Consider the following 24,318-nt stretch of genomic DNA (forward strand, 5'->3'; position numbering starts at 1 on the left):
CTGAACCCAGAAGATCAAGAATTCAAAGCAGCCTGGCAGCCTAAGTTACACAGCAAGACCCTAGCTCCAAGAAGGAGGAGGTGAGGAAGACAGAGGAGGAGTTAGGGAAGAAGTAGGGAAAATGAGAGGAAGAAGAGAGGAGAAAAAGGAAAATTAGCAGGAGGGAGAAGAAGGGGAAAAGGAGATGCAGGAGGAACAGGAGATGAGGAGGAGAAGAAAAGAAAATCATAAATTTCAACATGTGTAATTTAGAACTTTCAAAATACATATAATTTTAGGAGGGACGAAGATAAAATAAAGACTTCAAATTCTTGCTGGATTTGGTAGTGCACACCTGTAATCCCCAGGGGATTACAGAAACTGAAGGATCCCTGACTCAAAATATCAAATACCTTACTTTTAGTCATGTTCAATGTCTTGTTATCAAAACTAATTACTGAGTTAAGGAAGGCTCTCCATCTATAAGTGAGATGCAATGAAGCCTGCCAGGTAAGAACAGATTCTACAAAGCAGTTGCCTGGGTCCTATCCCAGATGACACTTTTATAGATGGCTGTACTGGGATGCAACCCAGGACCTTGTGCATGCTAGGCAAATACTCTACCTCAACCACAACCTCAGTTCCACAGACAACACTAGTAAGAGTTGTGTGTATATACTATTACTTACACGCTCCATGCTCCAGTTTCTTCATCTGTACAATAAGTATGACAGTGCATATACCTTAGAGGACTACAGCAAGGATTAATTAATTAATCTAAGTAAGTTACTTACAATAGAGCCTCATAGTATAAGCACACTTTAACTAGACAGTGTTACCCAGAAATTAAAAATAAGATGGGCATGGTGGCCTGAGCCTGCAATTCCAGCATGCAGAACTCTAAGGCAGGGCTGTTTTATAATCCAACAGCTGGAAAGGCTGCTGCAGCCAGTCTAGCCTAACCTGTAAACCGCAGGCCAATGTGAGCTCTTGTCTCAAAACTCAACGTGGATGGCACCTAAGGAATGACACCTAAGGTGCACCTCCAGCCTGTGTGTGGGGGGGGGGGGTAGGGGGAGTAAAAAGATTGGAAATCAGGGGAAAGGGAATATATATGCATGTCAAGCTGAAGCAAGCATGGACTACAACAAAAACCCAACTATACTAACCTTAGGTACTACACAGAAAAGTAAGCCTTCTCATAACTTCTATTTTGACTTATTTGGGGGGAATGGGCACCAAGCTGCGAGTGTGGAGGTCAGAGAACAACTTGTAGGAGTCAGTTCACTCCCACCATGTGGGTTCCAATGACTGAACTCAGGCTGTCAAGCTTGGAGGCAGGCCATCCTCACTGGCCCGAACTTTTATTTTAATTTATTTTATATGTATGCTTTGTTAGTATGTATGTGTGTACACTGTGTCCATGACTGACACCTGAGGAGGCCATAAGAGGGCATCAGAGCTCCTGGGACTGGATTCCAGACAGTTGTGAGTGAAGTAACATGTGGGTGCTGGGCCAGTGCTCTTACCCACTGGACCATCTCCCCTGCTCCCAAGCTTTTTTAGCCTTTTTGTTTGTTTGTTTGTTTGTTTTATTCGAGACAGGGTTTCTCTCTATTGCTTTGGACCCTGTCCTGGAACTCACGCTGTAGACCAGACTGGATTCAAACTCAAGAAATCCGCCTGCCTCTGACTCCCAAGTGCTGGGATTAAAGGCATGCGCCACCAGTGCCCGGCTGCCCCCAAGCTTTTTAAAGTAAGTATCCTCCCTCTCATATAAGCACATGTGATGTGCATGTCTGCATGTGTGTGTGTGTGTGTATATATATATATATATATTTACACGTAAATGGTATATGTGTGCTGGTGCATGCATATGCACGAGTGTGGAGGCCCAAGGCTGACATCAGGAGTCTTCCTCAATTGCTTTCAACCTTACTACTCACTGAGGCAGAGTCTCTCAACTGAATTCAGAATTCAGTTAAAGCTAGGCTAGTCTAGCTGACTAGCTTGCTCTGAAAATCCTGCGCACTGCAATTACAGGGGGCTGCTAAACCCACTGGCATTAATGCGGGTGCTGGTAGATTCAAGTTCTGGTCCTCACACTTGTGTGGCAAGTACTTTACCCCTGAGCCATCTCTGGTGATGAGATCACACACATGCTTTAAAAAGATTAATTATCGAGGTCATCATAGTGCACATATTTTGTTTGTTTTTTAACAAACCTGTAGTAGAGGACAGCCTAAAAGTCCACATATAAGAACCATCTGATTCTCTGCCTCTATCCCTCAAGTGTTGGGATTATGAGGTTGCACCACCATAGTCAGCCATGCCACAACTATGAGTATAATTTTGTTTTGCCCTCTTGTTAAAGGCCAAGAATCCCTAAAATACATTTGTTCTTATGCTAGCCTACTCCCAGACACCATCAATGAAGTAGTGGAATATGCTTTTAACCCCAGCACTCAGGAGGCAGAAGCAGGTGGATCTCTGGGAGTTCTAGGCCAGCCTGGTCTACAGAGTAGTTTCAGGACAGCCAGGGATACACAGAAAAACCCTGTCTCAAAAAAAAAAAAAAAAAAAAAAAAAAAAAAAAAAAGAAAGAAAGAAAGAAAATATATTTGGGCTGATGGCTTGGGGATGGGGGCAGTCAAAGGTTAAAAGTATGCATTTGATGATGTCCTTCTTGCTAATGGAGTCCCATGGTGGCACAGGAGCTCAGCCCATGAGAGACAGAAATGGTGAGTATGCCAATACTAACTTTTCCAAGGATTGTTTGGACAGGGTCTTAATGGGAATTGAACCAATAGCCTCATGCATGCTGAGGAAGTACTCTACCAACTGAGCTACAGTTGTGGGCCCTGGACAGGCTCTTCATAAATAATTACTTTCCAGCAATATTTGTGTGGATGTAAGTTTAAGGCAGATTTCCTTAAACCAGGACAAAATCATGTTGAAAGCAACAATCAGAGTCCTACTGTGAATATGACTCCCAGGAATAAGATGGGCTAGCTTATAGCTGTACATTTTCATAAGGTACATGCTATCAACCTATACAGAACATATGACAGTACAAATTACAGATAGGGTCCTTTATCCTCACCCTGAAAATACTATGGTCCACTCTGCTGTTTGTTTCGTTCGTTTTTTTTTTTTTTTCATTTTAGGTAGCAGAGTCCCTTGTAATCCAAGCTAGCCTCGAACTCCCATGGTCAAGAATGACCTTGAATGCTTCCTTCCTCCCTTTCCCAAGTGCTGGGATTACAGGGGGCTGTCACCACACCAGTGTATAGGGTGCTAAGAACAAAACCCAAGGACTAACACACGCTAGGCAAGCATTCCACCAACTGAGTTCACCGATACAAACAATTGTTTGATGCATTCCTTTCTCTCTTTTTAAAAGCAATTTGTTTGAGATACTAGTAATAAGTAATACACTGACTGTTTACATGCTGAGAATAACTAGGCTGTCTCACAAGGCACCACTCACAGACCCCTATCCCTGAAAAGTCTTCAGTTCCTTTTCTAGACCTGAATTGAGTGTTCACTCACTGTCCAAACTTTAGGTGAGGGAGAGTTGAGGCCAACCAGTTCCAGCTACAGTGGGAACTCCAAGCTTCTTGGGGTTTGTGTGAGGACACCTGAGACCTGGTTCTGTCAGTCTCAACCAAAGTTAAACATTTGAGTTGTTAGTTTATGGTGTCTGCAGCATGAGCATGCAGAATCCAGAATCTCATCTCCTGGATGTAGGAGCTGGGAATTGAACCTGGGCCCTGTTCCACTGAACCATCTCCCCAACTGCCACCATCAACTTTTAATCCTAATAAGTCGCTTTTCTCCTAATGTCAGTTGGTAATTTTGGTTTGGCACATTATTGGCACAATAAAATCTTGTTCTCTTGGCAAAAAAGAAAAAATAAAAAGGAAAAGGAAGGAAGGAGGGAAGGAAGGAAGAAGGAAGGAAGGAAGGAAGGAAGGAAGGAAGGAAGGAAGGAAGACTAGGCTAAATACGGTAGTGCTTGTCTATAACCCCAGCACTCAAGAGGCTTAGAAAGGTTCAGAGTTCAAGATAAGCTTGGGCTATCATTGAGATAGCCTGAGACTCTAAAAGAGAAAAGGAAAAAATGGTGAAAGAAAGAAGAAAAAAGAAAAAAAAGGAGAATGGGGCTGGAAAAATGGCTTGGTGGTTGGGAGCATGTATTGCTGTTGCACAGGCCCAGAGTTCCATTCCCAGCACCCACTTCTGGCAGGCTCAAGGCTACCCACAACTCTAGCTCCAGAGGATCCAAAGCCTTCCTCTATCTGGTCACTTCACACACACACACACACCCACCTACCTACCTACCTACCTACCTTGTCAGGCATGTTGGTGTAGGACTTTAATCCCAACACTCAGAAAGCTGAGGCAAGCTTTGCTAGTTCATGGCTAGCCTGACCTACATGTAAGTCCCAGGAAACACAGTGAAATCCTGTCTTAGGTAGGTGGGTGGGTAGGTAGGTAGTGGGTAGGTAGGAAGGTGGGTAGGTAGGTGGGTGGGTGGGTAGGTGGGTAGGTAGGTGGGTGGGTATGTGGGTGGGTGGGTAGGTAGGTGGGTGGGTGGGTGGGTGGGTAGGTAGGTGGGTGGGTAGTTAGATAGATGGGTGGGTGGGTAGGTGGGTGGGTGGGTAGGTAGGTAGGTAGAATATTTCAAAGGGGCAGTGGGGTGTGACTGCAGAGATGACTCAGTGATCAAGAGCACTAACTGAGCAACATGGGGGCAGCTAAGGCCACCTGTGACTCCAGTTCTACAGGGATCCAGTGCACTCTTCTAGAATCCTTGGGCACTGAACACCTGTGGAGCACAGACATAGATGCAGGAAAAGCATCCATACACGTAAAATAAATTAAAAAATAAAACTTCTAAAGGAAAGGCAGACAGGCAGGAAACAAAGTTTAAAAAAAAGAAAGAAAAAAAGTCATTTTCACTGAATGACCAACAACAAAGCTTAGAAGCACATCATGAAATTGAGTGGTGGATATTAAGAGTTTATACCTGGGAACAAGTAAGACACCTCTATGGCTAAAAGGCATTTGCCACCAAGGCTGATGACCTGAATTAAATCCCTGAAATCCATATGATGGAAAGGACCAATTCCCGAAGTTGTCATCTGACATCCAGATGTGTGTGCACACATACACAAAATAAATGTTTAAAAAAAAAAAAAAGGCAAAACAAAATAAAATGGGCTATGGGACGCAGCTGGCTCTGTTAGAATGCTTGCCCTAAACTGGGCATGGTAACACAATTACATAATCTCAGCTCTGAGGAGGTGCAGGCAGAAAGATCAGATGTTTGGTTACTCTTAGCTACATAGCAAATTTGAGGCAAGATTGGGCTACACAGAGTCCCTATCTCAAAAAAATATATATATTATTTTTCTGGGTTTTTTGAGACAGGGTTTCATTGTGTAACTGTCCTAGAGCTCACTCTATAGATCAGGCTGACCTCAAACTTACGGAGATAGACCTGCCCAGCTCAAAAAAATATTTTTAAAGGAAATACTTGATTAATTTAAAAAAGCGTATTAACACATATCCCAGACTAGCTATTTTTTCTAGTGGTAACAATACCAAATCAACTTATCTGCCTACAAACAAACAAACAAAAAACCTCACAAAATTGAAAGTCAGGCTTGTTGGTAAAGGGCTATAGTCCTAAAACTCAGGGGGCTGAGGCAGAATGACAAGTTCAAAGCCTGCCTGGGTGACACAGTGGAAGTCTGTTTTCAACAAAGCAAACAAACCTCCACTAGAGGGGCTGGAGAGATAGATGGCTCAGTGATTAAAAGCATTTGCTGCCCTTGCAGAGGACCTAGGTTCAGTTCCCAGGCTGCTCAAAGCTGTCACCTGCTAACTCCAACCCCAAGGGATCCAACTCCCTCTTCTATCGTCCTTGGGCATGCTCACAAGTGTAATACATTCATACACAAATACATAAAAACAATAAAGCAATAAAGATAAATATTTTTAAGACTAAATTAGTGGGAGTATCTCTAGCTAATAGACAAGACACTGCTTTCTAGAACAGTCTCTCCAGCAATACAAACATAAAGGTAAACAAACACAGAAACACATCTTCTGAAGTACTTTTCAATTATAATTTCAGAACAGAAAAAAATATCCCAGGCACAGTCTTGTGCTTTTTAAAGCTTCAAGTATCTTGCAAGTAGTAGATTTAAAACTCAGAAATATATTCACTTAGACTCACTCTTGTCAGCATTACAACAACGCTCCATTATCCACTTTTGGATGCTGTCTCCAGATAATTTTTAATCCCCGCCTGACTTTTCCTTACCAACAAGAACTTGGATACCATCTTACCCTGCCTGCCCCCATTACTAGGCTGTGCTTAGGGAATTATAATCACAGTGATCCCGCCTCTCAGAACATCCGCAAAGCACAAAGCCTCTTTGTATGTTTTCGGGAAGGGTGTGCTTTCCAGGCTCACAGGGGAGAAGGATGAGTGGCAGGCAGCAATGGAGGAAGAACTGGATCTGCGATGGTGGTCTTGGTTCTGCTTGCTAGTGTCTGTAGGGGCTTGCTTTCTTTTCTCCGCCCCCACCTCCCATTCTCTTTCTCTTTTAGAGACAAAGTCTTTCGAGGTAGCTCTGCCTGGCCTGATAATGCTATGCAGTCCAGGCTGGCCTCAAACTCCCAGCAATCATCCTGTTTCAACCATCCTCAGCCTTTGTGGGTTTTTCTTGTGGGTGGCCATCAAGAATCCTGCTCAGCTCATCCCGACAGACAGGAACAATCACTAAGCCCAGAAGTTCAGGGAGCCGAACAAAGAGGAAAAGCAAACAACCTGCCCAAAGTGCCCACCCGAGCCTCAGCATTGGCTGACATGAAGGCCCTCGCTGGAGTGGACCAGTGCTCAGACTGCGCCTTAAAGTCACTACTGGGAGATGCTCAGACATGTACTGGGCAGCAATAAGAATTCAGGAGGGACACAAACCTAGTTTTTTATGGTAAGCAAGACAGCTTACAATAAACCAAACAAAATAATCTTGTTAATCACAAGCATCTCAGCTCGATATTTGAAGGTGACTATGAAATGAAATTTATTTTACTTCCAGCCTACTCAACCTTAGCTTGCTTGGCAAGGAGTGCTAAAACATGCTAGTGCAGAATGAGATGGGCACCTTCTCTTCAACTGCAGGAGCACACCAAACCCTACAAAGAATACCCTACCACCTAGCAACTCTTTCTTTCATACATACATCTATCTCTTCCTCTTACTACTTTTCTCCATTTGTCTGAACAAATTCAATTATTATATTCACACTTTCTCACTTTTATTCCTACATATATTTTACTACAAAATTGGAAAATGCAGAAATAGCTCTCTGTATCAGGACTTGACAGAGACACAGTGAAGCCCGTCATTCTACACCTACCCAACATCAGTCCAGTTTCTGTTCTACCCCAAAACAGCACTAATAGCCTGTTAAGAAAAAAAAACGAGAAAGAAAAACTTAAATCATTTTGGATGGGGTCCACAGTTAAGATCTGTCTCTCCTCCTTGTGTGGACACAAGGCCATTTTATTTTCATTAAGCATTTCTATTTACATATAATTTCTTCAAAACTTCCTTGCAGACATTAACAAGTGCAGAATGGACTTCTCTATCCACCATGGTCAACAGAACCCATTTCACATACAGCTCTCCTCCCTTGAGCCATCAGGAATATCACTTGGCCATGACAACTGTTGTGAAAAACACTCTGACATCATTTTCAGAAGCACTAGGAGTATGTACCCTCCTTGGTACATACTTCTTCCTCTCTCGCCAAGAAAAAAAGAAAAGAAAGAAACAGCAGGTAGCATAAACAACAACTTAATGGAAAATATAAATGAGTAAATATTTTTGAATTGGCTAAAAAGCCTCAGGTCTCAGAGATTCAGGAATGCTACAATAGTATGAATAGGAAATAGAGATAGAAAAATAACATTATATGCCCCCACATAAGAGCGAATACAGTACACAGCTACTTTCTCACTTTCATTTTAAAAACACCTTTGTCTTTCTTGTGGATTTCTCTCATTCTGTTTTTCCATAAACCATTTTCTTGTTTTTTCTGTATTTCTCTAGTCTCATAGTAGTTTAAACATAAAGCTGAATTCTTTGATTCAGGTTCATGTAGTGTTAAAAGACCAGGACCGAAATCCTTCTAATGACAAATCCAGGTGGGGAGCTGGGAGCCTCTGTGTGTGTGTGTGTGTGTGTGTGTGTGTGTGTGTAGTGAGGTGCTCACCTACCATTTACTGAGATGCTAGGCTCAACTCACAGAACTACAAGGATTGAGGATGTAACCAGAGTACCTGCCTAGCATGCACAAGCCCTGCATTTGATGCTTGGCACCAAGTACAACAAGACTGTACTCCCATCCCAGCACTCAAGCGCTGCAGACAGTGGAATCAGCAGTTCAAGGCCAGACGAGGCCAAATGACAAGTCTGAGACCAGCCTGAGATACAGGAGACCCTGTCTAAAAACAGCAAACAAGAAAGAAAAATTCACACTTTAGAGCCTCAAATCCAGTACCATGCCAGCCTTCAATACCAAACCACAGTAAGTATGGGTGACATAGTCATTGCTGAATCCTGGTAGGTCATGTCAGGTAATGCTTCACATTTGTGCGACTGAGAAATAGTGTCCTTTCTGAGTATGCAGTGCCCAACTCTTAAAATATATTTAGTGAGGGAAGAGAGCATATCACTGTATGATGTGGAAACCAGAGAAGAACTTGCAGGGGTAGGTTCTCTCTTTCTATTACATGTGTCTCAAGGATCAAACTCAGGTCATCAAACTTGGTAACAAACAACTTTATCCACTAGAACCATTTTGCAAACCCTTGGGTGCTCTCCTAACAAAATGTTTTTTTTTTTTGTTTTGTTTTGTTTTTTTTTGTTTTGTTTTGGTTGGTTTTGTTTGGTTTGGTTTTTTGAGACAGGGTTTCTCTGTGTATTGCTTGGATTAAAGGCATGCACCACCACAACCCAGCTCTGACAAAAAGTTTTATCCTCACTTGCTACCTGAAATAAGTGGTCTTGTTCTGAAGGTCATATATAGCAGTCCTGTTTAAAATAAATTAACCAATTAATTAAGAAATTTAAATACCACCCAAAGCCATGCTGTACCTCTAAAATGAGTTATCAGAAAGTGCCTCAGTAAAAACAGGCATCTCACAAATTTCATCATTAGAAACTCACCTAATATAAAGACTTTTTTGTTGTTCTTTTAGTTTGGTTTTCAATTTTTCAAGAAAGGGTTTCTCTGTGTAGCTTTGGAGCCTTTCCTAGAACTCACTCTGTAGGCCAGGCTGGCCTTGAATGTACAGAGATCTGCCTGCCTCTGCCTCCTGAGTGCTGGGATTAAAGGCATTCACCACCAAGCCTGGCTAATAAAAAATTCTTAAGTCAATCAAAACTAAAAGTATAATGTCTAAGAAAAACTTGTGAATTTCAGAGAGGAAACTTCCAACCCAAAGAATAAGCATTCATTTCCTAACACTACTATAATAGTTTCAAATGGCTGAAGCTCAAATGTAGATAACAAACCAAAATGCTACAACAATCTCCATCAACTGCACTTTTCTCTTAAGAAAGAGGTGAGGGAGACCAGAGAGCTGACTGACAGGTAAAGATACTTGTGGCCAAGTCTGATGACCTGAGTTCAACCCTTGGAACCTGCATGGTGAGGGAGAAAATGCATGTTGTCCCCTGGCCTCTGCATCTGCATCCACCCAACATAAATAAATGAACATGAAGAAGCAGGGCAGGCATGAGTGCTGAGAGTGCAGCTCAGTGGAGACCATGCTTATTAGCATAGTCAAGGCTCTGAGATCCACCCCATCCCCTCTCAAACACCCACATATTTACCTTTTGGGGCTTGCTTTCTGTTAGACCTCTTTTGTTCTTCTCCCAACTATAAAGTGACAATGAGGTAGAAGCCTGTAAATTCTAATAAAATGTCTTAAGTGAGCCCCTTGGCTACCTGCCTAAGAGGAATTCACAAACTGGATTAAAATGGGAATAGCCAAGTGGGTATACATATCTAAAATTCTAGCAGTGTAGAACTGAAGCAGGAAAATCTGGGGTTCAAGACCCACCTCAGCTATATAGTATCGCGGTAAATAAGGATCAGGATAAACAAATAGGCCGAATAGATGTTTATTCAGGGAGAAATAACTTACAACCTAGACAGATGAAGACCAGGAAATTCAACCTGATCCTCTCCTGTCCAAATCACGCCAGAAAGAGAGCACCTTTCCTGGCCCCCTCCGACCTCCTTCCACAGGTCACTCCGCCCATGGCTCCACCCCCAATGGGCGTGGTCAGTGCCACCGAACTATCTCCCTACAATATAGTATAATGGAAGTCAGCCTGAGCTTCCAGCTAGTCTAAAAAAAAAAAAAACTAGAAAGAATACTAGGGATATAGCTTAGTTGTAGACATAAGCTTAGCCTAGCATGCACCAAACCCCAACACAGTTTAAAATGGGTTTGGTGGTGCAGGCCTATATACAATCGTAGCATTCCCCATCATTAGTTGTAAACAAAAGGATTAGAAGTTCAAGGTCATCCTAGCCTGAAACACATAGATTACCTCTAGTAGGAGATTGGAAAACAGGGTATGGATAATGGCATACAAGCCTATTGTTAGTATATTTTTTAGTGAAAAAAAAAAAATATATATATATATAGTATGTATGTCCACACATACATGTTCACATGCTGGGAATGCATGTGTGTCAGGTGTGGATACATTTATATGGCAGCCAGAGGTTGGCATCGTGTCTCCTTAGATGATTCTCCACCTTGGGTCTCTCACTTAAACAATTCAGAACTTGCCAATTTAGCTAGGCTAGCTAGCCAGCTGATTTGGGGATCCCCTGTCTCTGGCTCCCAGGCACTGCCCAGCATTTGCTTGGTGCTAGGGATCTGAACTCTGGTCCTCACAATGCTCAGCAAGCACTTTACCCACTGAACCATCTCCCAGGTGCTCCCTTGTCATCCTTTATACTCCACAGAGTTAGTAGCATTTCGGTGGCCTATGCCTGCACTTAGAAGTGGAAGGCTGGCCTGGGATGTGTAGTTCAAATCACATGCAGACGTGAAGCAGGAACGAAGCACAGACTGAGGAAGAACCTGGGACTGTTTGATAACAAATCTACAAGTCCTAAATTCTAGTGCACATCAGAGTCAGATGTGTGGCCCATCTTTTACCTGGTAGGTCAGAGCATGCAGCAGCATTTACATTTTGACAAAGCTCAAACTGCTGATCTAGGTCCACCAGAAAATTTAGAGAAGCTAGAAATTCTCCACGTCCATTACCAACTGGAAAGAAATGGCTGAGCAGTTGAGCACTGGCCACTCTTCCCAGCACTCACACAGCTGTTCACAACTGTAGCCACAGTTTTGGGAGCCACAGTTCTGGGAGATCCAACACCCTCTTCCAGCCCCCTCAAGCACCAGACATGCAGCATTACACATGCAAGCAAAACACCCACGCTTACATTTTTTTTTAATTAAAAATAATCTTAGAGCCCTTTTTTTTAAGTTACTCGTGGCAAAAATAGGTTACAGGTCAGAAAAGGTAAGGGGCAGCCCTGCCTACCACACCATGCTGGACTAGAAGCTGTAGTTACAGACCTAGTGTTATGGGATAAAACTGTGTGTTCTATAAATGAGAAAATGCTTTACATATGAGAAATATTTCAGACATCTGAAAAATATTTACAATAATATACTTAATCTCTTTACCCCATGTCCAACATTAACCAGTCTTAATTTGAAATTAAAGCTCTTTGAATACCAGTCTTACCCCACGCTTCATCTTTTCTACCCAAAGATAAGTACTACTTGTGAATTGTTATAGTTCCTGTGCATGTACTTACATTATTATGTATGTATATAACCACAAATAGTCCTGAGTTTTCAATATATACAAGTGGAAACATTCTGTAAAATTCTTCTGGGATTTGTTTTCCCAATCCATATCAAGTATCTGTCTGATATATGTCCATTTTTATGCATTAGCTACAATTTACTGGAGTGGGGGGGTTGAGACAGTTTTTAAGTAGCCTATGCTGGCCTTGGACATGTTCTAGCTCCTGAGTACTAGAATTATAGGAATGTGACACCATTGCTGCTTTTATTTACTTTCTCACATCGATGTAATGTTGAGTTGTGTGGGGCCTTGGCTCTGTGTGTGTGTGTGTGTGTGTGTATTCAGTGTATGAATGAATGCACGTGTATTTGCATGCTCGTGTGAAAGCTAGAGGTGGTTTGGGTATCTCCATCTACCACTGTCCACCATATTTCTGAGGCAGTTTCTCACTGAATCCATTCCTAGGCTGGCTAGCCATTAAACCCACAGGGTAATCTGTCTCCATACTGCCCTCCCCCTATACTAGGGTTGCAGGCAAACACTGCCCCAGCTGGCTTTTACAATCCAAAGTTGAGTTTTGGTGCTTTCAAGGCAAGCACTTTACCTAGGAAGCCATCTCCTCAGTCTGTGCTGGGAAGGCTCTTTTGAAGGTTATGTATGGCCCTATGGGTGCCATCCATACATGAGCTGGAACAGAATTAATTCCTGCACTTCTTTTGTATTTATTATTGTTTTTACACATTTTAGATGGTGGGTATATCAACCAGCTTTCAACTAGGTATTTGTTACACTACTACTCTCCAAGGTGGTTGTACCCACTTATATTCTCACCAACACTATATAAAAGTATAGTTCCTTAATCCCAGAACTCGGGAAGTGGGGAAAGGTTGATCTCTGTTAAATTCAAGGCCAAACTGGGTCTACATAGCAAGTTCCATGCCAGCCAGGACTGCATAGTGAGGCCCTGTCTTTAAAATAAAAGTGTTTCTCCAGAGCTGGAGATAAAATTTTATGGCAGAATGCTTAACATGGGGGAGGAGTTGGGATCTATCCCCAGCAAGACAACAACAAAGGTGTATCTCCCTACAGTCTTACTACTTACCACTCACCAGAACATTTAAGTTGTGCCTGTCTGATAGGTATGAAATGGTATGCACTGCTGTCCAGGCTGCATGTATCTGATTACAAGTCTCTGACAAATAAACTTTCTTATACATACATGCACATACATGTGGACATATCTGCTAAGTATGTTTCTTAGAGTCACATTTGTTTGTACTATTAGAATTGAACCTAGGGCCTAAAGTATGCCTGACAAGAACTCTACCTTATTACATTTCAAAACAAGATCTTGAGACTGGAGAGATGGCTCAGTAGTTAAGATCACTGTCTGCTCTTGCACAGGCCCCAAGTTCAGATCCCAGCACCCACATGAAGGCTCATAGTGGCCTCTAACTCCAGTCCCAGAATATTTGACTCCCTGCTCTGGCCTCCATGGGCACCACATACATGTGATACACATACATACCTGCAGACAAAATACCCACACACATAAAGTAAACATTTAAATACACACACACACCATAAAACAAAATCCCAGAATCTTCCTAAATTGACCAGGCTTCAAACTTGCTGACTTCCTACTTGCTGTGGTGACCAGCAGGCTAGAACTCTTGACCCCTCCACAGCAGTCTTCCCACACTGAGATTACAACCCCAAAGCACCCTTCCAGCAGCAGCCAAGATGGAAAGCTCAGGTACAGGACAGGACAGCAAAGAAACAGCTGACTTTAAGGAGTCAATCAGGACAAAGGCCTTAATTAATTCGTTTGCTAATTAGTCTTTCTCTTCCCTCTTTTGTCAAGCCTTACTTCCAAGACAATACCATAGGCACTTTGGGGCCTGTATCCTTAGTGGTGAGAATGAAGAAAGGTTTGTGATACGAAGGCCAGTATGTGTCTATAAAAACACTACAACTGTCCTTACTCAACATGAAATTTTGTCAGACCAATATGTAAAGTCTACATTGTAGACGGCGTTCAGCTTGCAGAGACTCGTTTCAAACTTACTGTATTTAGCTCCCTCTTTGAAGCATCACGATCTTTTTCTCCAAACTAGCTGCCCTCCTCCCTCCCCTTCAGCAATCCCTTTATCTCCCTTCCTCCACACTGACTATATACCGTCTCCTTTTTCCCCATTCCACGACTGCTATTGGGCTTTCTTCACTGCCTGCTATCCGTTTGTTGCCTTCTCCCTCTCCTCTGGACTGACATCCTCTCTCCTTTTCTAAGATGCCCTCAAAGTAAATGCAACTCACCTAATCACCCCAAATGAAAACGGATTTCTCTTGCATTGTATAGCAGGCAGGAGGGTGACTTACTTGTCCCAACCCTCCCAACTTCCTTCCCCCTTCAGGCCTGGGACAGCTGATTTTCCTCTGGTAATTCTCTAAGTGTGATAAGTCTAGACCATCGAGAAAAAAAAACTCGTATGGCCTTCTATGTCATGTGTGCTTTTAGCATTTCTGTTCGGGGCATAAACAAAATTCGGGCAATTTCCCGGAAAAGACACCTTATAAGAGGCAGGCCTCTTTCCCCATTCCCGCTGGGCTGGCTTAGCCTAGGCAGTGATGAGAGAGATGACCTGGAGGGGACCAATGGGTCCTTGAGATAAGTTTCCAAAGCTCTTCTCCACTACTACCTCAATAAAACCCTTTAGAGGCACATACACCCCCAACCCCACTCCCTCCAGCTCCCCAAATTAGCTTCCCAGGGCACCAAGCTCCCTAAGGCAGCTCCTCTTTCTCCTCCCACCGCTCTTGGTCAGCCCCAAAAGCGCTAGCTACCCTGGTGGGTGTGCCAGGCTCAGGCCCCTGCCCCCTCCTCCCAACCACTCTAGTTCTCAGGGGCTCTGCCTCCTCCCAGGCCCCTGGGCTGGCGGCCCGCGCCAGCTCCAGGGTGGCCCTGGTTCCCAGCCAAGACACGACTCTAGCTGGCTTTGTGACCTTGGGCAAGTCACTTCCCCCGGTAAGCCTCAGTTTCCTCCCCGGTCGTGCCGATTCCTCACGAGGTCCTGCCCTGCCCACCCCGCAGGAGGGGGCTGCCCAGCGGGTGCGAAAACGCTTTGTGAGGCGCTCTGCTCGGCCGAGGAGCCGGGGCTCCCGGGGGCTCCCGGGCTGGACAAAGCTGTGGCGGACAAGGCTCCTCCCTGTCCGCGGGACCCCTGGCCCGGACTGACCCTCGCCCCACCCCGCACAGCCCGCCCCGCCCCGCCCCGCCCCGCCCCGCCGGCGGACCCCCGTACCTGCTCCGGGCGCTCTGCCGCAGGCGCCGCCACCCTGCGTCCCGGTCCGAAGAGGCCCGTGGCCCGGAGGGCTAAGGCGGCCGGCGGCGGCGGGCTCGGGCCGGGGCGGCGGCGGTGGTGGCGGGGGGCGCGGGCGGCGCGGGGGCCCGAGCTCGGCGGGGCCCGGCCTGGGAGACGACGGCCGTGGCTGGAAGTGCGCGGCGGCGGCGGCGGCGGCGGCAGCTGAGGCGGCGGCGGCGACAGCGACCGCGGCGGCGGCGCTTCCGCTCATGGCGGAGCCGCGGGCAGCAGCTCGGGCTGCGACTCGACTCCGGCACGGCGGGCGCTGGCTGGGCCCGGGCCGGCGGCGAAGGAGGCTGTGGCGGCGACGGAGGCGGCTCCCGGCGGGCCAGAAGGCGGAGCCCGGCCGCGGCGGCGGCGGAGGGGGCGGGGACGCCGGGGGGCGGGGAGGCCGCGCCGCGCCGCCAATGAGCGCCGGATTCCGGGCCGCGGCTCCCGGGCGGCGTCCAGGGGGATCCTCTGCCGCCGCGGCCCGCCCAGGCGGGGAGGCCCCGACCGAAGCCCTCCGCATCCGCGCTCCCCACCCCGCGCCGCCCCGCCCCCCGGCCCGCCCCCGGGGCGCGGCCGCGGGCCTCAGGGCCCAGGCAGACCGCTGCGCAGGCCCTGCCGCTCCGCCGCCTCGGGCGGTGTCTGCACCGGGGAGTGTGCCCGGGTCCGTCCCGGTTAGCCTGATCCCGCCCGGCGTGGCACAGCCTGCGCTGCGCCTGCCTGCTTCCTGCCGCTGCCCCCCTGCACGTCGGTCCTCCCTCTCAGCTGTTTCCTCAAAGTTTGTGCCTTTGAGACGCTTAGGAAAGAAACTCTCCCTTCGCTTCCGAGGCTGATTGGTGATAGATCAGTCTCCGCGGACCCCCAGAGGACCGCAGAGGCGGAGACACGAGAGTTGGAGATGAGCGCCCTTTCCTGGGTCCTGGAGACCCAGTTTTGTATTCCCAGCAAAACCCAGTCGGGCTCAGCCCTGACCCTCATCCCCATCTCTGACTTTCTCTTCCTCTTTCTCACTTTAAATGTCCTTGTTGGTAAAGCACTGACAGGAAGCCGGTCAGGCAACTGGGCCTAATCTCAGAAGAGGGAGAGACTGTGAAGTGAGGAAACACTTGGGGCTACACAGAAAGCTTTTCTATTATTTGGGGGAGATTTCTGCAGATTCAGAATCTCCCCCTCGCCCCGCTTGTCCCCTTTTTCGTAAACGTGATGTTGGCGGCTGAACCCATTTCCTTCTCATCCTCCTCTGTGTTATGCGCGGAAGAGCAAAATAAACTCAACCATGTGCTGAGTGCCTCTAAGTACAGGCATGTGGGTAAGGGTGCATGCAGCTAAGCTGCTGGCTAGATTGTTTTAATAAAATGTCATCTTCAACCTTTCCCTGCATCGTGCAAAGCAAAGAGGGGAGGGCAAAGAGGGTGATCTTTGGCAACTGCAGTTGAAAAAAGACATTTCAACTCCATGTTGACACTAGATGATGCATTGCCTTTCATCTATCCGGTCATTAGCAATGCTCAGAAATGGAGAAACGATGGTAATGAAGACATTGTCCAGGCCTTCAAAGAGCTTGCAATCTCCTCGGAGGTCAGAGAGTCTTACAAGTTAAAGATGAAAGCTGCATCACAGGTCATTCCTGGTCACATAAGAAATATGTGGCCAAACTTCTGAGATACACCGAATGTATCTCAGTAAAAAGAAAGAAAGAAAGAAAGAAAGAAAGAAAATCTTTTTCTTTGTTTTGTTTTGTTTTTCCACAGGGTTTCTCTGTATTGCTTTGAAGCCTGTCCTGGAACTCGCTCTGTAGACCAGGCTGGTCTCAAACTCACAGAGATGCGCCAGTCTCTGCCTCCTGAGTGCTGGGCACCACCAACGCCCGGCCAAAAAGAAAATCTTAAGGTTGAGAATTTCACCAGGAACTTATCGGTTGGGAAAAGCTGTACTGGAACACAGTGAGATTTCCCTTGACCTTAAAGGACCTGAATTCCCTCCATGACTTTCAGGCTTTTCCTAGGGGGTGTTTTCAGGTTAGGGCCTCCATCCCAATGCCCACTGAAGAACATCTGTAAACCGCTGTTCAGGACCATTTTTCCTGTCATGAGTCTCAGCAGTCTTAAGCAAAGTTTAGTCCCTTTGTATCCCCAAAGTCCATACCCCAGTTTCAGCTCTTACAACTCGAATTTAGAGCAAACTCCATAACTGACAGCCCTTAAAGAAAAGGAGCAGACTAGCAGTTTGATCTAGTCAGCCCAAAGCACCCACCAAAGGATGCCTTGAGAACTGGAGGAAGAGAGAGAAAGGAGCCAGCATAGCCCTGAATCGCATTACAATGCAAATGAAGCATAGGCCAGGTCCTGTTTGCTGTGTCCCTGTCACTTCAGGTTCCGTCCTCCATTGGTGTTAATAAGAAAGGTGTAGGAAAACCACAGGTGTGACAAGGTTGGAGCACAGCTGAGGCAATTCAGGGGTCAGAGAGCTCAAACTGGGAAGCTGAGCTGTGGTATACATACGCACATCAGGGCACTATTAGTCAGCTGTGAAGAACATGAAAGCTCATCGTTTGCAGCTAAATATGTAGAACTGAAAATTTTTGCGAAGCTGACCTAATAGGCTATTGAGATGGCTCAGCAGGTAAAGACATCTGAAAACCAAAGTTCCATCCTAGGACACACACACACACAGATAAATAAATGTAATGATTTACATTTCTCTGTGTAGCTCTGGAATGGACCCTGTCCTGGAACTTGCTCTGTAGACCAGGCTGGCCTCAAACTCACAGAGTTCCATCTGCCTCCAGAGTGCTGGGATTAAAGGCATGTGCCACTACTACTCGTTGCATAAATTTTTTATTTAAAAAAAAAAGAAAAAGGAAGCTAGGTGTTGGTGGCACACACCTTTAATCCCAGCACTAGGGAGGCAGAGGCAGGCAGATCTCTGTGAGTTCAAGGCCAGCCTGGCATACAGAGCTAGTTCCAGGACAGGCTCCAAAACAATACAGAGAAACCCTATCTTGAAAAACCAAAAGGAAAAAAAAAGTAGGCCTGGTGGTTCTGCATGCCTTTAATCCCAGCACTCAGAGTCAGAGGCAGGCAGATCAGATCTCACTCTGATCTACAGAGTGAGTTCCAGGACAAGCAGGGAAACACAGGGAAACTCTGAGAGATAATCATGGTCACACATCCTATAATTCTAGCACTGGGAAGGGAGATGCAGAAGCATTGCAGGTTTGAAGCCAGTCTGGTCAGGTGGTGGTGGTGCATGCTTTTAGTCCCAGAACTCAGGAGACAGAGGCAGGGGGATCTCTGTGAATTTGAGGCCAGCCTGGTCTACAGAGCTAGTTCCAGGACAGGCTCCAAAACAATATATAGAAAACCTGTCTCGAAAAACCAAAAAAAGAAGCCAGTCTGAACTACATAAAGAAAACTTGTAGTTCATGCACAAATTAATTAAAATTTGTAAATATATAAATAAAAAATGATAAAAATCAACAAGCAAATAGAATAGTGATTACTGAACATAGGGAAGGGTGGGAAATAGGTGGTTGGATTTGATTGGTGCTAATTTGTATATGGCAATATCATACTGAACTCCATTAATATATATAATTAACATGTGTTTAAAAGATAAGGCCAGATTATGAAGTCTTGAATGCCATATTGAGGAGGTATGTGAGCTTACTTATAAAATAAGTGAAGGGGCTTGTTGGAGTCACCATGCTTAGGACATACTTTGGAAACACTCTGGCAGCTATATAGGAGGTAGGCTGAAAGGAAACAAAAAGGCAAGAAAATGGGCTACAAAACTTTTAGACAAAGGGTGAGGAAAATCCAAATTGAGGGACAGACGGTAGAATAGACGGGCAGAAGGGGTAGAGTCAACAGGGCAGGTGGGACCAGAGAGATGGCTCAGCAGGTAAGAGCATTTTCTTTGTGTGTGTGTGTGGGGGGGGGCAGGGGATGACTTGCCAGAATTAGTCCCTCCCCCAACCCCCAGGCATTGTCAAGGTTCTAACTCAGGTTGTTATGGTTGCTGGGTGGTGGTGCTGCTTTTGTCTGCTAAGCCATCTCACTTGCCTGCTCTTTCAGAAGACCTGGGTTCAGTTTACAGCACCTACATGGCAGCTGACAGCCTTCTATAAGTTCAGCTCCTGGTGATCCCAAACGCTCTTCTCACTTCCACAGACAATCAGGCACACGTGTGGTACACAGATACACATGCAAGCAAAAACCCATACACATAAAGTAAAATAAAAGAATTTAAAGGCCAGGTGGTGGTGGTACATTCCTTTAATCCCAGCACTCAGGAGGCAGAAGCAGGCAGATCTCTGTGAGTTCAAGACTAGACTGTTCTACAGAGCAAGTTCTAGGACAGGCTCCAAAACTACACATAGAAACCCTGTCTTGAAAAACCAAAATAAATAAGTAAAAATTAAAAAACTAAAATAAAAACAGAGCATAAGTATTGAGGTAGAAGAGTAATAAGTATTTTTTGTTTGTTTTCAGACAGTCTCACTATATAGCTCTGGCTGCCTTCAAACTCACCTGCCTCTGCAATCTGAATGCTGGGATTAAAGGTGTGCACCACCACCGCCTGTCAAAGAATAAGGAATATTTTTTATTTAAGCAATAAAGTAATGTTTATACAATCCTGATAGATAGGAAATACAGTGCAGAGAGCAGGAGACTCTGATTTAAGTCAGTTTATTTATTTGATATCCACCAAGGTGGTTGGGCTAGAATCAGAACCATAAAATTGCTAGTGTTCTTAAGCTGGGAACCAATGATTTAGAAAGGAGAGAAAATAATAGAACTACCCATTTCACATTTTGTTCTTTTTTTTTCCCCCATTGTGGTGAAATATATGTACCATAAAATTTATCATTTTAACCCTTTTCTAGGGTGCAATTGTAATTTCAAATGGTATTAACTAGCTGAGCAATGTAACCCTTGCCATGATCCATCTCCATTTCCTTCATCTCAAAAACTGTCTACTCACTAAATAAGAACCCAATTGAAGGGCTGGAGAGATGGTTCAGACATTGAGAGTACTGACTGCTCTTCCAGAGGTCCAAGGTTCAATCCCCAGCACCTACATGGCAGCTCACAACTGTCTGTAACTCTGAGATCTGACACCCTCACACAGATATACATGCAGGCAAAACACCAGGGCACATAAAAAAGCAAAACAAACAAACAAACAAAATCCAGTTGACCACTTCTCCCAGCAGTGGCTTCTCTGCCTCTGGCAGATCATAATGCTTTTCTTTTCTTTCCTTTTCTTTTCTTTTCTTTTCTTTTCTTTTCTTTTCTTTCTTAATGTGGTCTTAGAAATACAACCTAGGATCTGGCATGTGCTAGGCAGTACTTTCTGTCTCTGGGAATTTAAGTATTCTAGGATCCTCATTTCATTTAATTGCATGTTTTCAAGATTCATCCGAGAGGTAGCACACATCAGTGTCTCCTTCCTCTTTAAAGCTGAATAATGTGCTCTTATATGAACTCACCACCTTTGGTCATTCAGTTGTCCAGTCATCTGTCTATGGATAGCAGTTGTTTTCACCTTTTGAATATTGTGAATATAGCTGTTGCAAATGTTGGATTATTCGTTTGTTTGAACCCCTTCTTTCAATTATTTTGGATGTGCTTCAGTGAATGGAATTACATCAGTTGAAAATATAGAATTTCTATTTAATTTCTTCCCTCTTTCTTTCTTGGGATAGGGTAGATTAGTTACTTTTCTATTACTGTGTTAACCCATTAGTTCTAGAAGGAGAGTCCATCATGTCAAGAGAAGGCTCCACTAAACCGCTTACCCCAAACCCTGAAGGAGCAATTTCATGAGAAACTATAAAACAATAACAGACCTGTAGTTGTATGTACAGTTAAGAAAAAAAACAGCAAATAGTCATACAAATTTAACAAAAGAGTGCTTTTTGTCTTTTACTAACCAAAGAAGAACCCAGGGTAAACTGTGCTCAATGGAAATTATCGCTGTACCTGGTCACACAGGAGAAAAAGCAAGGCCTAACGAAGAATGAAGAAGCTGAAGCAGGAGATGAGGGTTTTTGAGGTTTTTTTTTTTGTTTGTTTGTTTGTTTTGTTTTGTTTTTGTTTTTCCCATTTTTTGTTGTTGTTTTTGTTTTGACTTTAGAAGCTCAGGATTTTTGCTAGCTGGTTGTTAGCAGGAGGTCTCCGTGTACCAGGCTGGCCTTGAACTCTTGATCCTTATGCCTCTATCTCTAAATTTGAGAATTACAGACATGGTGTGCCGCTGCATCTGGCAAGGAGATGGCCAGTTTGACCATCAAAACCACATGGCAGTACCACCAGCACAGCACAAACACATGGAACCCCACAAAGTTTTCTCTGATTTACTTGGGAATGGTGACCATTTTTTCCATTGCTGTGAAGCTGATGTGTGTAAACTTCTTGCTTTGTTTTCTTTTTGAATGTAGCTGGAGATTAAGCCCCGGCATTTTATGTGCTAGGCAAGTGTTCTACCACTGAGCCCTATACCCAGCCCGATTTCTTTAGACTAGATCCCTCATTATGAATACCTTTTTTATGACAAGGCCTTATGTAGAGCAGTCTGGCTGTCAAACCTCTGATCTCCCTGCCTCCGCTGATAGGATTAATGATAGGCCCTATTACATCTGGTTTGCCTCAATTTTTTTCTTATTAGTTTTACTTTCCAGAAAGACTGTGGCCATTTATTTATCTAGTCATTTACTTATTTTTACTTTCACTGACTTGATTGTATGTCTTATCTGAAAGTCACCTCTTGTTTTATTTATTCATTTGTTATTATTTCTCTTTTACTCATCATTTCTTCTAATTTTGTTGTTGTTGTTGTTTTGTTTTATTGTTTTGGACAGAGTCTCCTGTAGTCCAGGCTGGCCGCAAACTCAACTCACTATGTGGCTAAAGGTGACCTGGGTCTCCTGCCTCCACCTCCCAGGGCCACAATTACTGTCATGCATGCCACACCTGGCTTCTCCAACCTCACCACCACCACCACCACAGACAAGCCTTGTCCAATCTTATTCCCTTTCTTCCCTGAAGGCCATAACTCTAGTATGTGTCAGGTTTGTAGACGTTTAACATGTAGATTGCTATTTTAAAGACATGTATTTTCTACTTAGGAAAATAGAATTGTGTATCCCCTCTCTTTATTTTCTCCCTCACTAAAGCATGTTATTTATTCATTTATTTTGTGTGTGTGTGTGTACTCATAAGCACACGTGTGTTCCATAATATGTGAGTGAAGGGCAGAGAACAACTTGTAGAAGTCAGCACTCTCCTTCCGCCTGGTCAGTGCCAAAGATCCAACTCAGATCAGCAGGCTTGGTGACAAGCACCTTTACACATCGAGCCACCTTGTTCTTCCTTCCTTCCTTTTTTCCTTCCTTCCTTTCTCTTTTTGTTTTTTTGTTTTTTTGTTTTTTTTTTTTTTTTTTTGAGACAGGAGCTCTTTCTGTAGATCAGGCTGGACTCATACTCACAGAGATCCGCCTGCCTCTGCCTCCTCAGTGCTGGGATTAAAGGTGTGCACCACTAACACCTAGCTTCCACATTGTTTTCTTAAGAGATGAAGAGTTTACTATAGCACACTAACCACAAAATATTTTTAAAGTCTGCTCAGTTAGCCAGTCAATAATCTGCACACATCTATAATCCCAATACTTGAGAGTGTCCAGGCCAGCCTTGGCTACATAAGATACTTCAAGGTCAGCTAGGGCTCTATGAAACTTTCTCTCAAGAATAAACAAATAAGGACTGGAGAGATGGCTCAGTGGTTAAGAACACTGGCTCCTCTTCCAGAGGTCCTGAGTTTAATTCCCAGCAACCATATGGTGGTTCACAACCATCTGTAATATGACCTGGTGCTTTCTTCTTGCCTGTAGGGATACATGTCAGCAGAACACTGTATATATGATAAACAAATATTAAAAAAAAATAGACAAAGCCAGGTGGCAGATAAGCTCTACTCCGCTGCTACTAATTACTGTATAATAGCCAATTCACCACAGGTTACTCAAGGACTTGTTCAATAATGGACACCCAAACTGCTTCCAACTCACCACAACCAGAACCAGTGCTGCAAGACAGGTATGATGACATGGATTTATAGTGCCAGTACTCAGTCTGCAGAAGCAAGACTATCAATCCACATTCAAGGCCAGTTTGCTCTACATAGTGGATTCCACATAGGCCAAGGGTATACAGCAAAACCCTGCCAAGACAGAGAGTTACAAAATCATTTTCATGAATGTCTTCACATTCTACTACAAGAGCTGTGAGGGAACAGAGATATTTGGATTATAAATACAGTCAGAGAGTATGTCATACTTTTCTCCCCCAGGATTGCAGGTATGAGCCTCTGCACCAGCTCCGTTTTTATTGTTTCATTTACTATTAGGTATGAGTTTATATTTTCACTTAGTCTTTTTTCTTCCCTTTTAAACATTTTCATTTTGAGAATAGGTCTCAGGTAGCTCTGGCTGAACTAACTCTCAATATATAGGCAAAGATAATCTTAAACTTCTGATCCTCTTGCCTCTACCTTCCAAGTGCTGGAGAAAGAATCCAGGCTTCAAACATGCTAGATAAGCACTCTGCCAACAGAGGACTTCCCCAGCCTTGTGTGTATGTTTCTTTAACCACTGTCTTCTCCTAAAACACTGTCTCTCAACCTGTGGCTCTTGACCCCTTTGCGAGTTGCATATCATATATCCTGAATATCAGATATTTGCATTAGGATTCATAAAAGTAGCAAAATTACAGTTCTTAAGGAGCAACAAAAATGATTTTATGGCTGGGGGTCACCACTACATGAAGAATTGTATTAAAGGGTCACAGCAATGGGAAGGTTGAGAACCACTGGTCTAGGACATTTTTTTAAAATGTTGTATTATTTTAATTGTGTGCATGGAAGGGGTTGGCATGTGCACATGAATACAGGTGTCCACAAAGGTCAGGGGATATGAGATCCCCTGGAACTGCAATTGTAAGCAGTCTATGGGTGCTGAGAATTGAACTCAGGTCCTCAGGATGAGCAGTATGTGTTCTT

At 44.4% G+C, this 24,318-nt stretch overlaps 1 protein-coding gene across 4 annotated transcripts in view; it reads right to left on the reverse strand.

Moving 5' to 3' along the window:
* Rnf38 (ring finger protein 38) overlaps window positions 1–15,796 on the reverse strand; it is a 105,533-nt gene extending 89,737 nt beyond the window's left edge. For all 4 annotated transcript variants that reach the window (XM_051187695.1, XM_051187694.1, XM_051187693.1 and 1 more), the window contains exon 1: window positions 15,211–15,796. In XM_051187695.1, coding sequence (XP_051043652.1) covers window positions 15,211–15,781 — 571 coding nt within the window. In that variant the 5' untranslated portion in view covers window positions 15,782–15,796. The remainder of the gene's footprint in view (window positions 1–15,210) is intronic.
* Between the last annotated feature and the right edge of the window lie 8,522 nt (window positions 15,797–24,318).

This window comes from Phodopus roborovskii, unplaced genomic scaffold (assembly GCF_943737965.1).
Source record: "Phodopus roborovskii unplaced genomic scaffold, PHOROB, whole genome shotgun sequence".
NCBI classification, from domain to species: domain Eukaryota; kingdom Metazoa; phylum Chordata; class Mammalia; order Rodentia; family Cricetidae; genus Phodopus; species Phodopus roborovskii.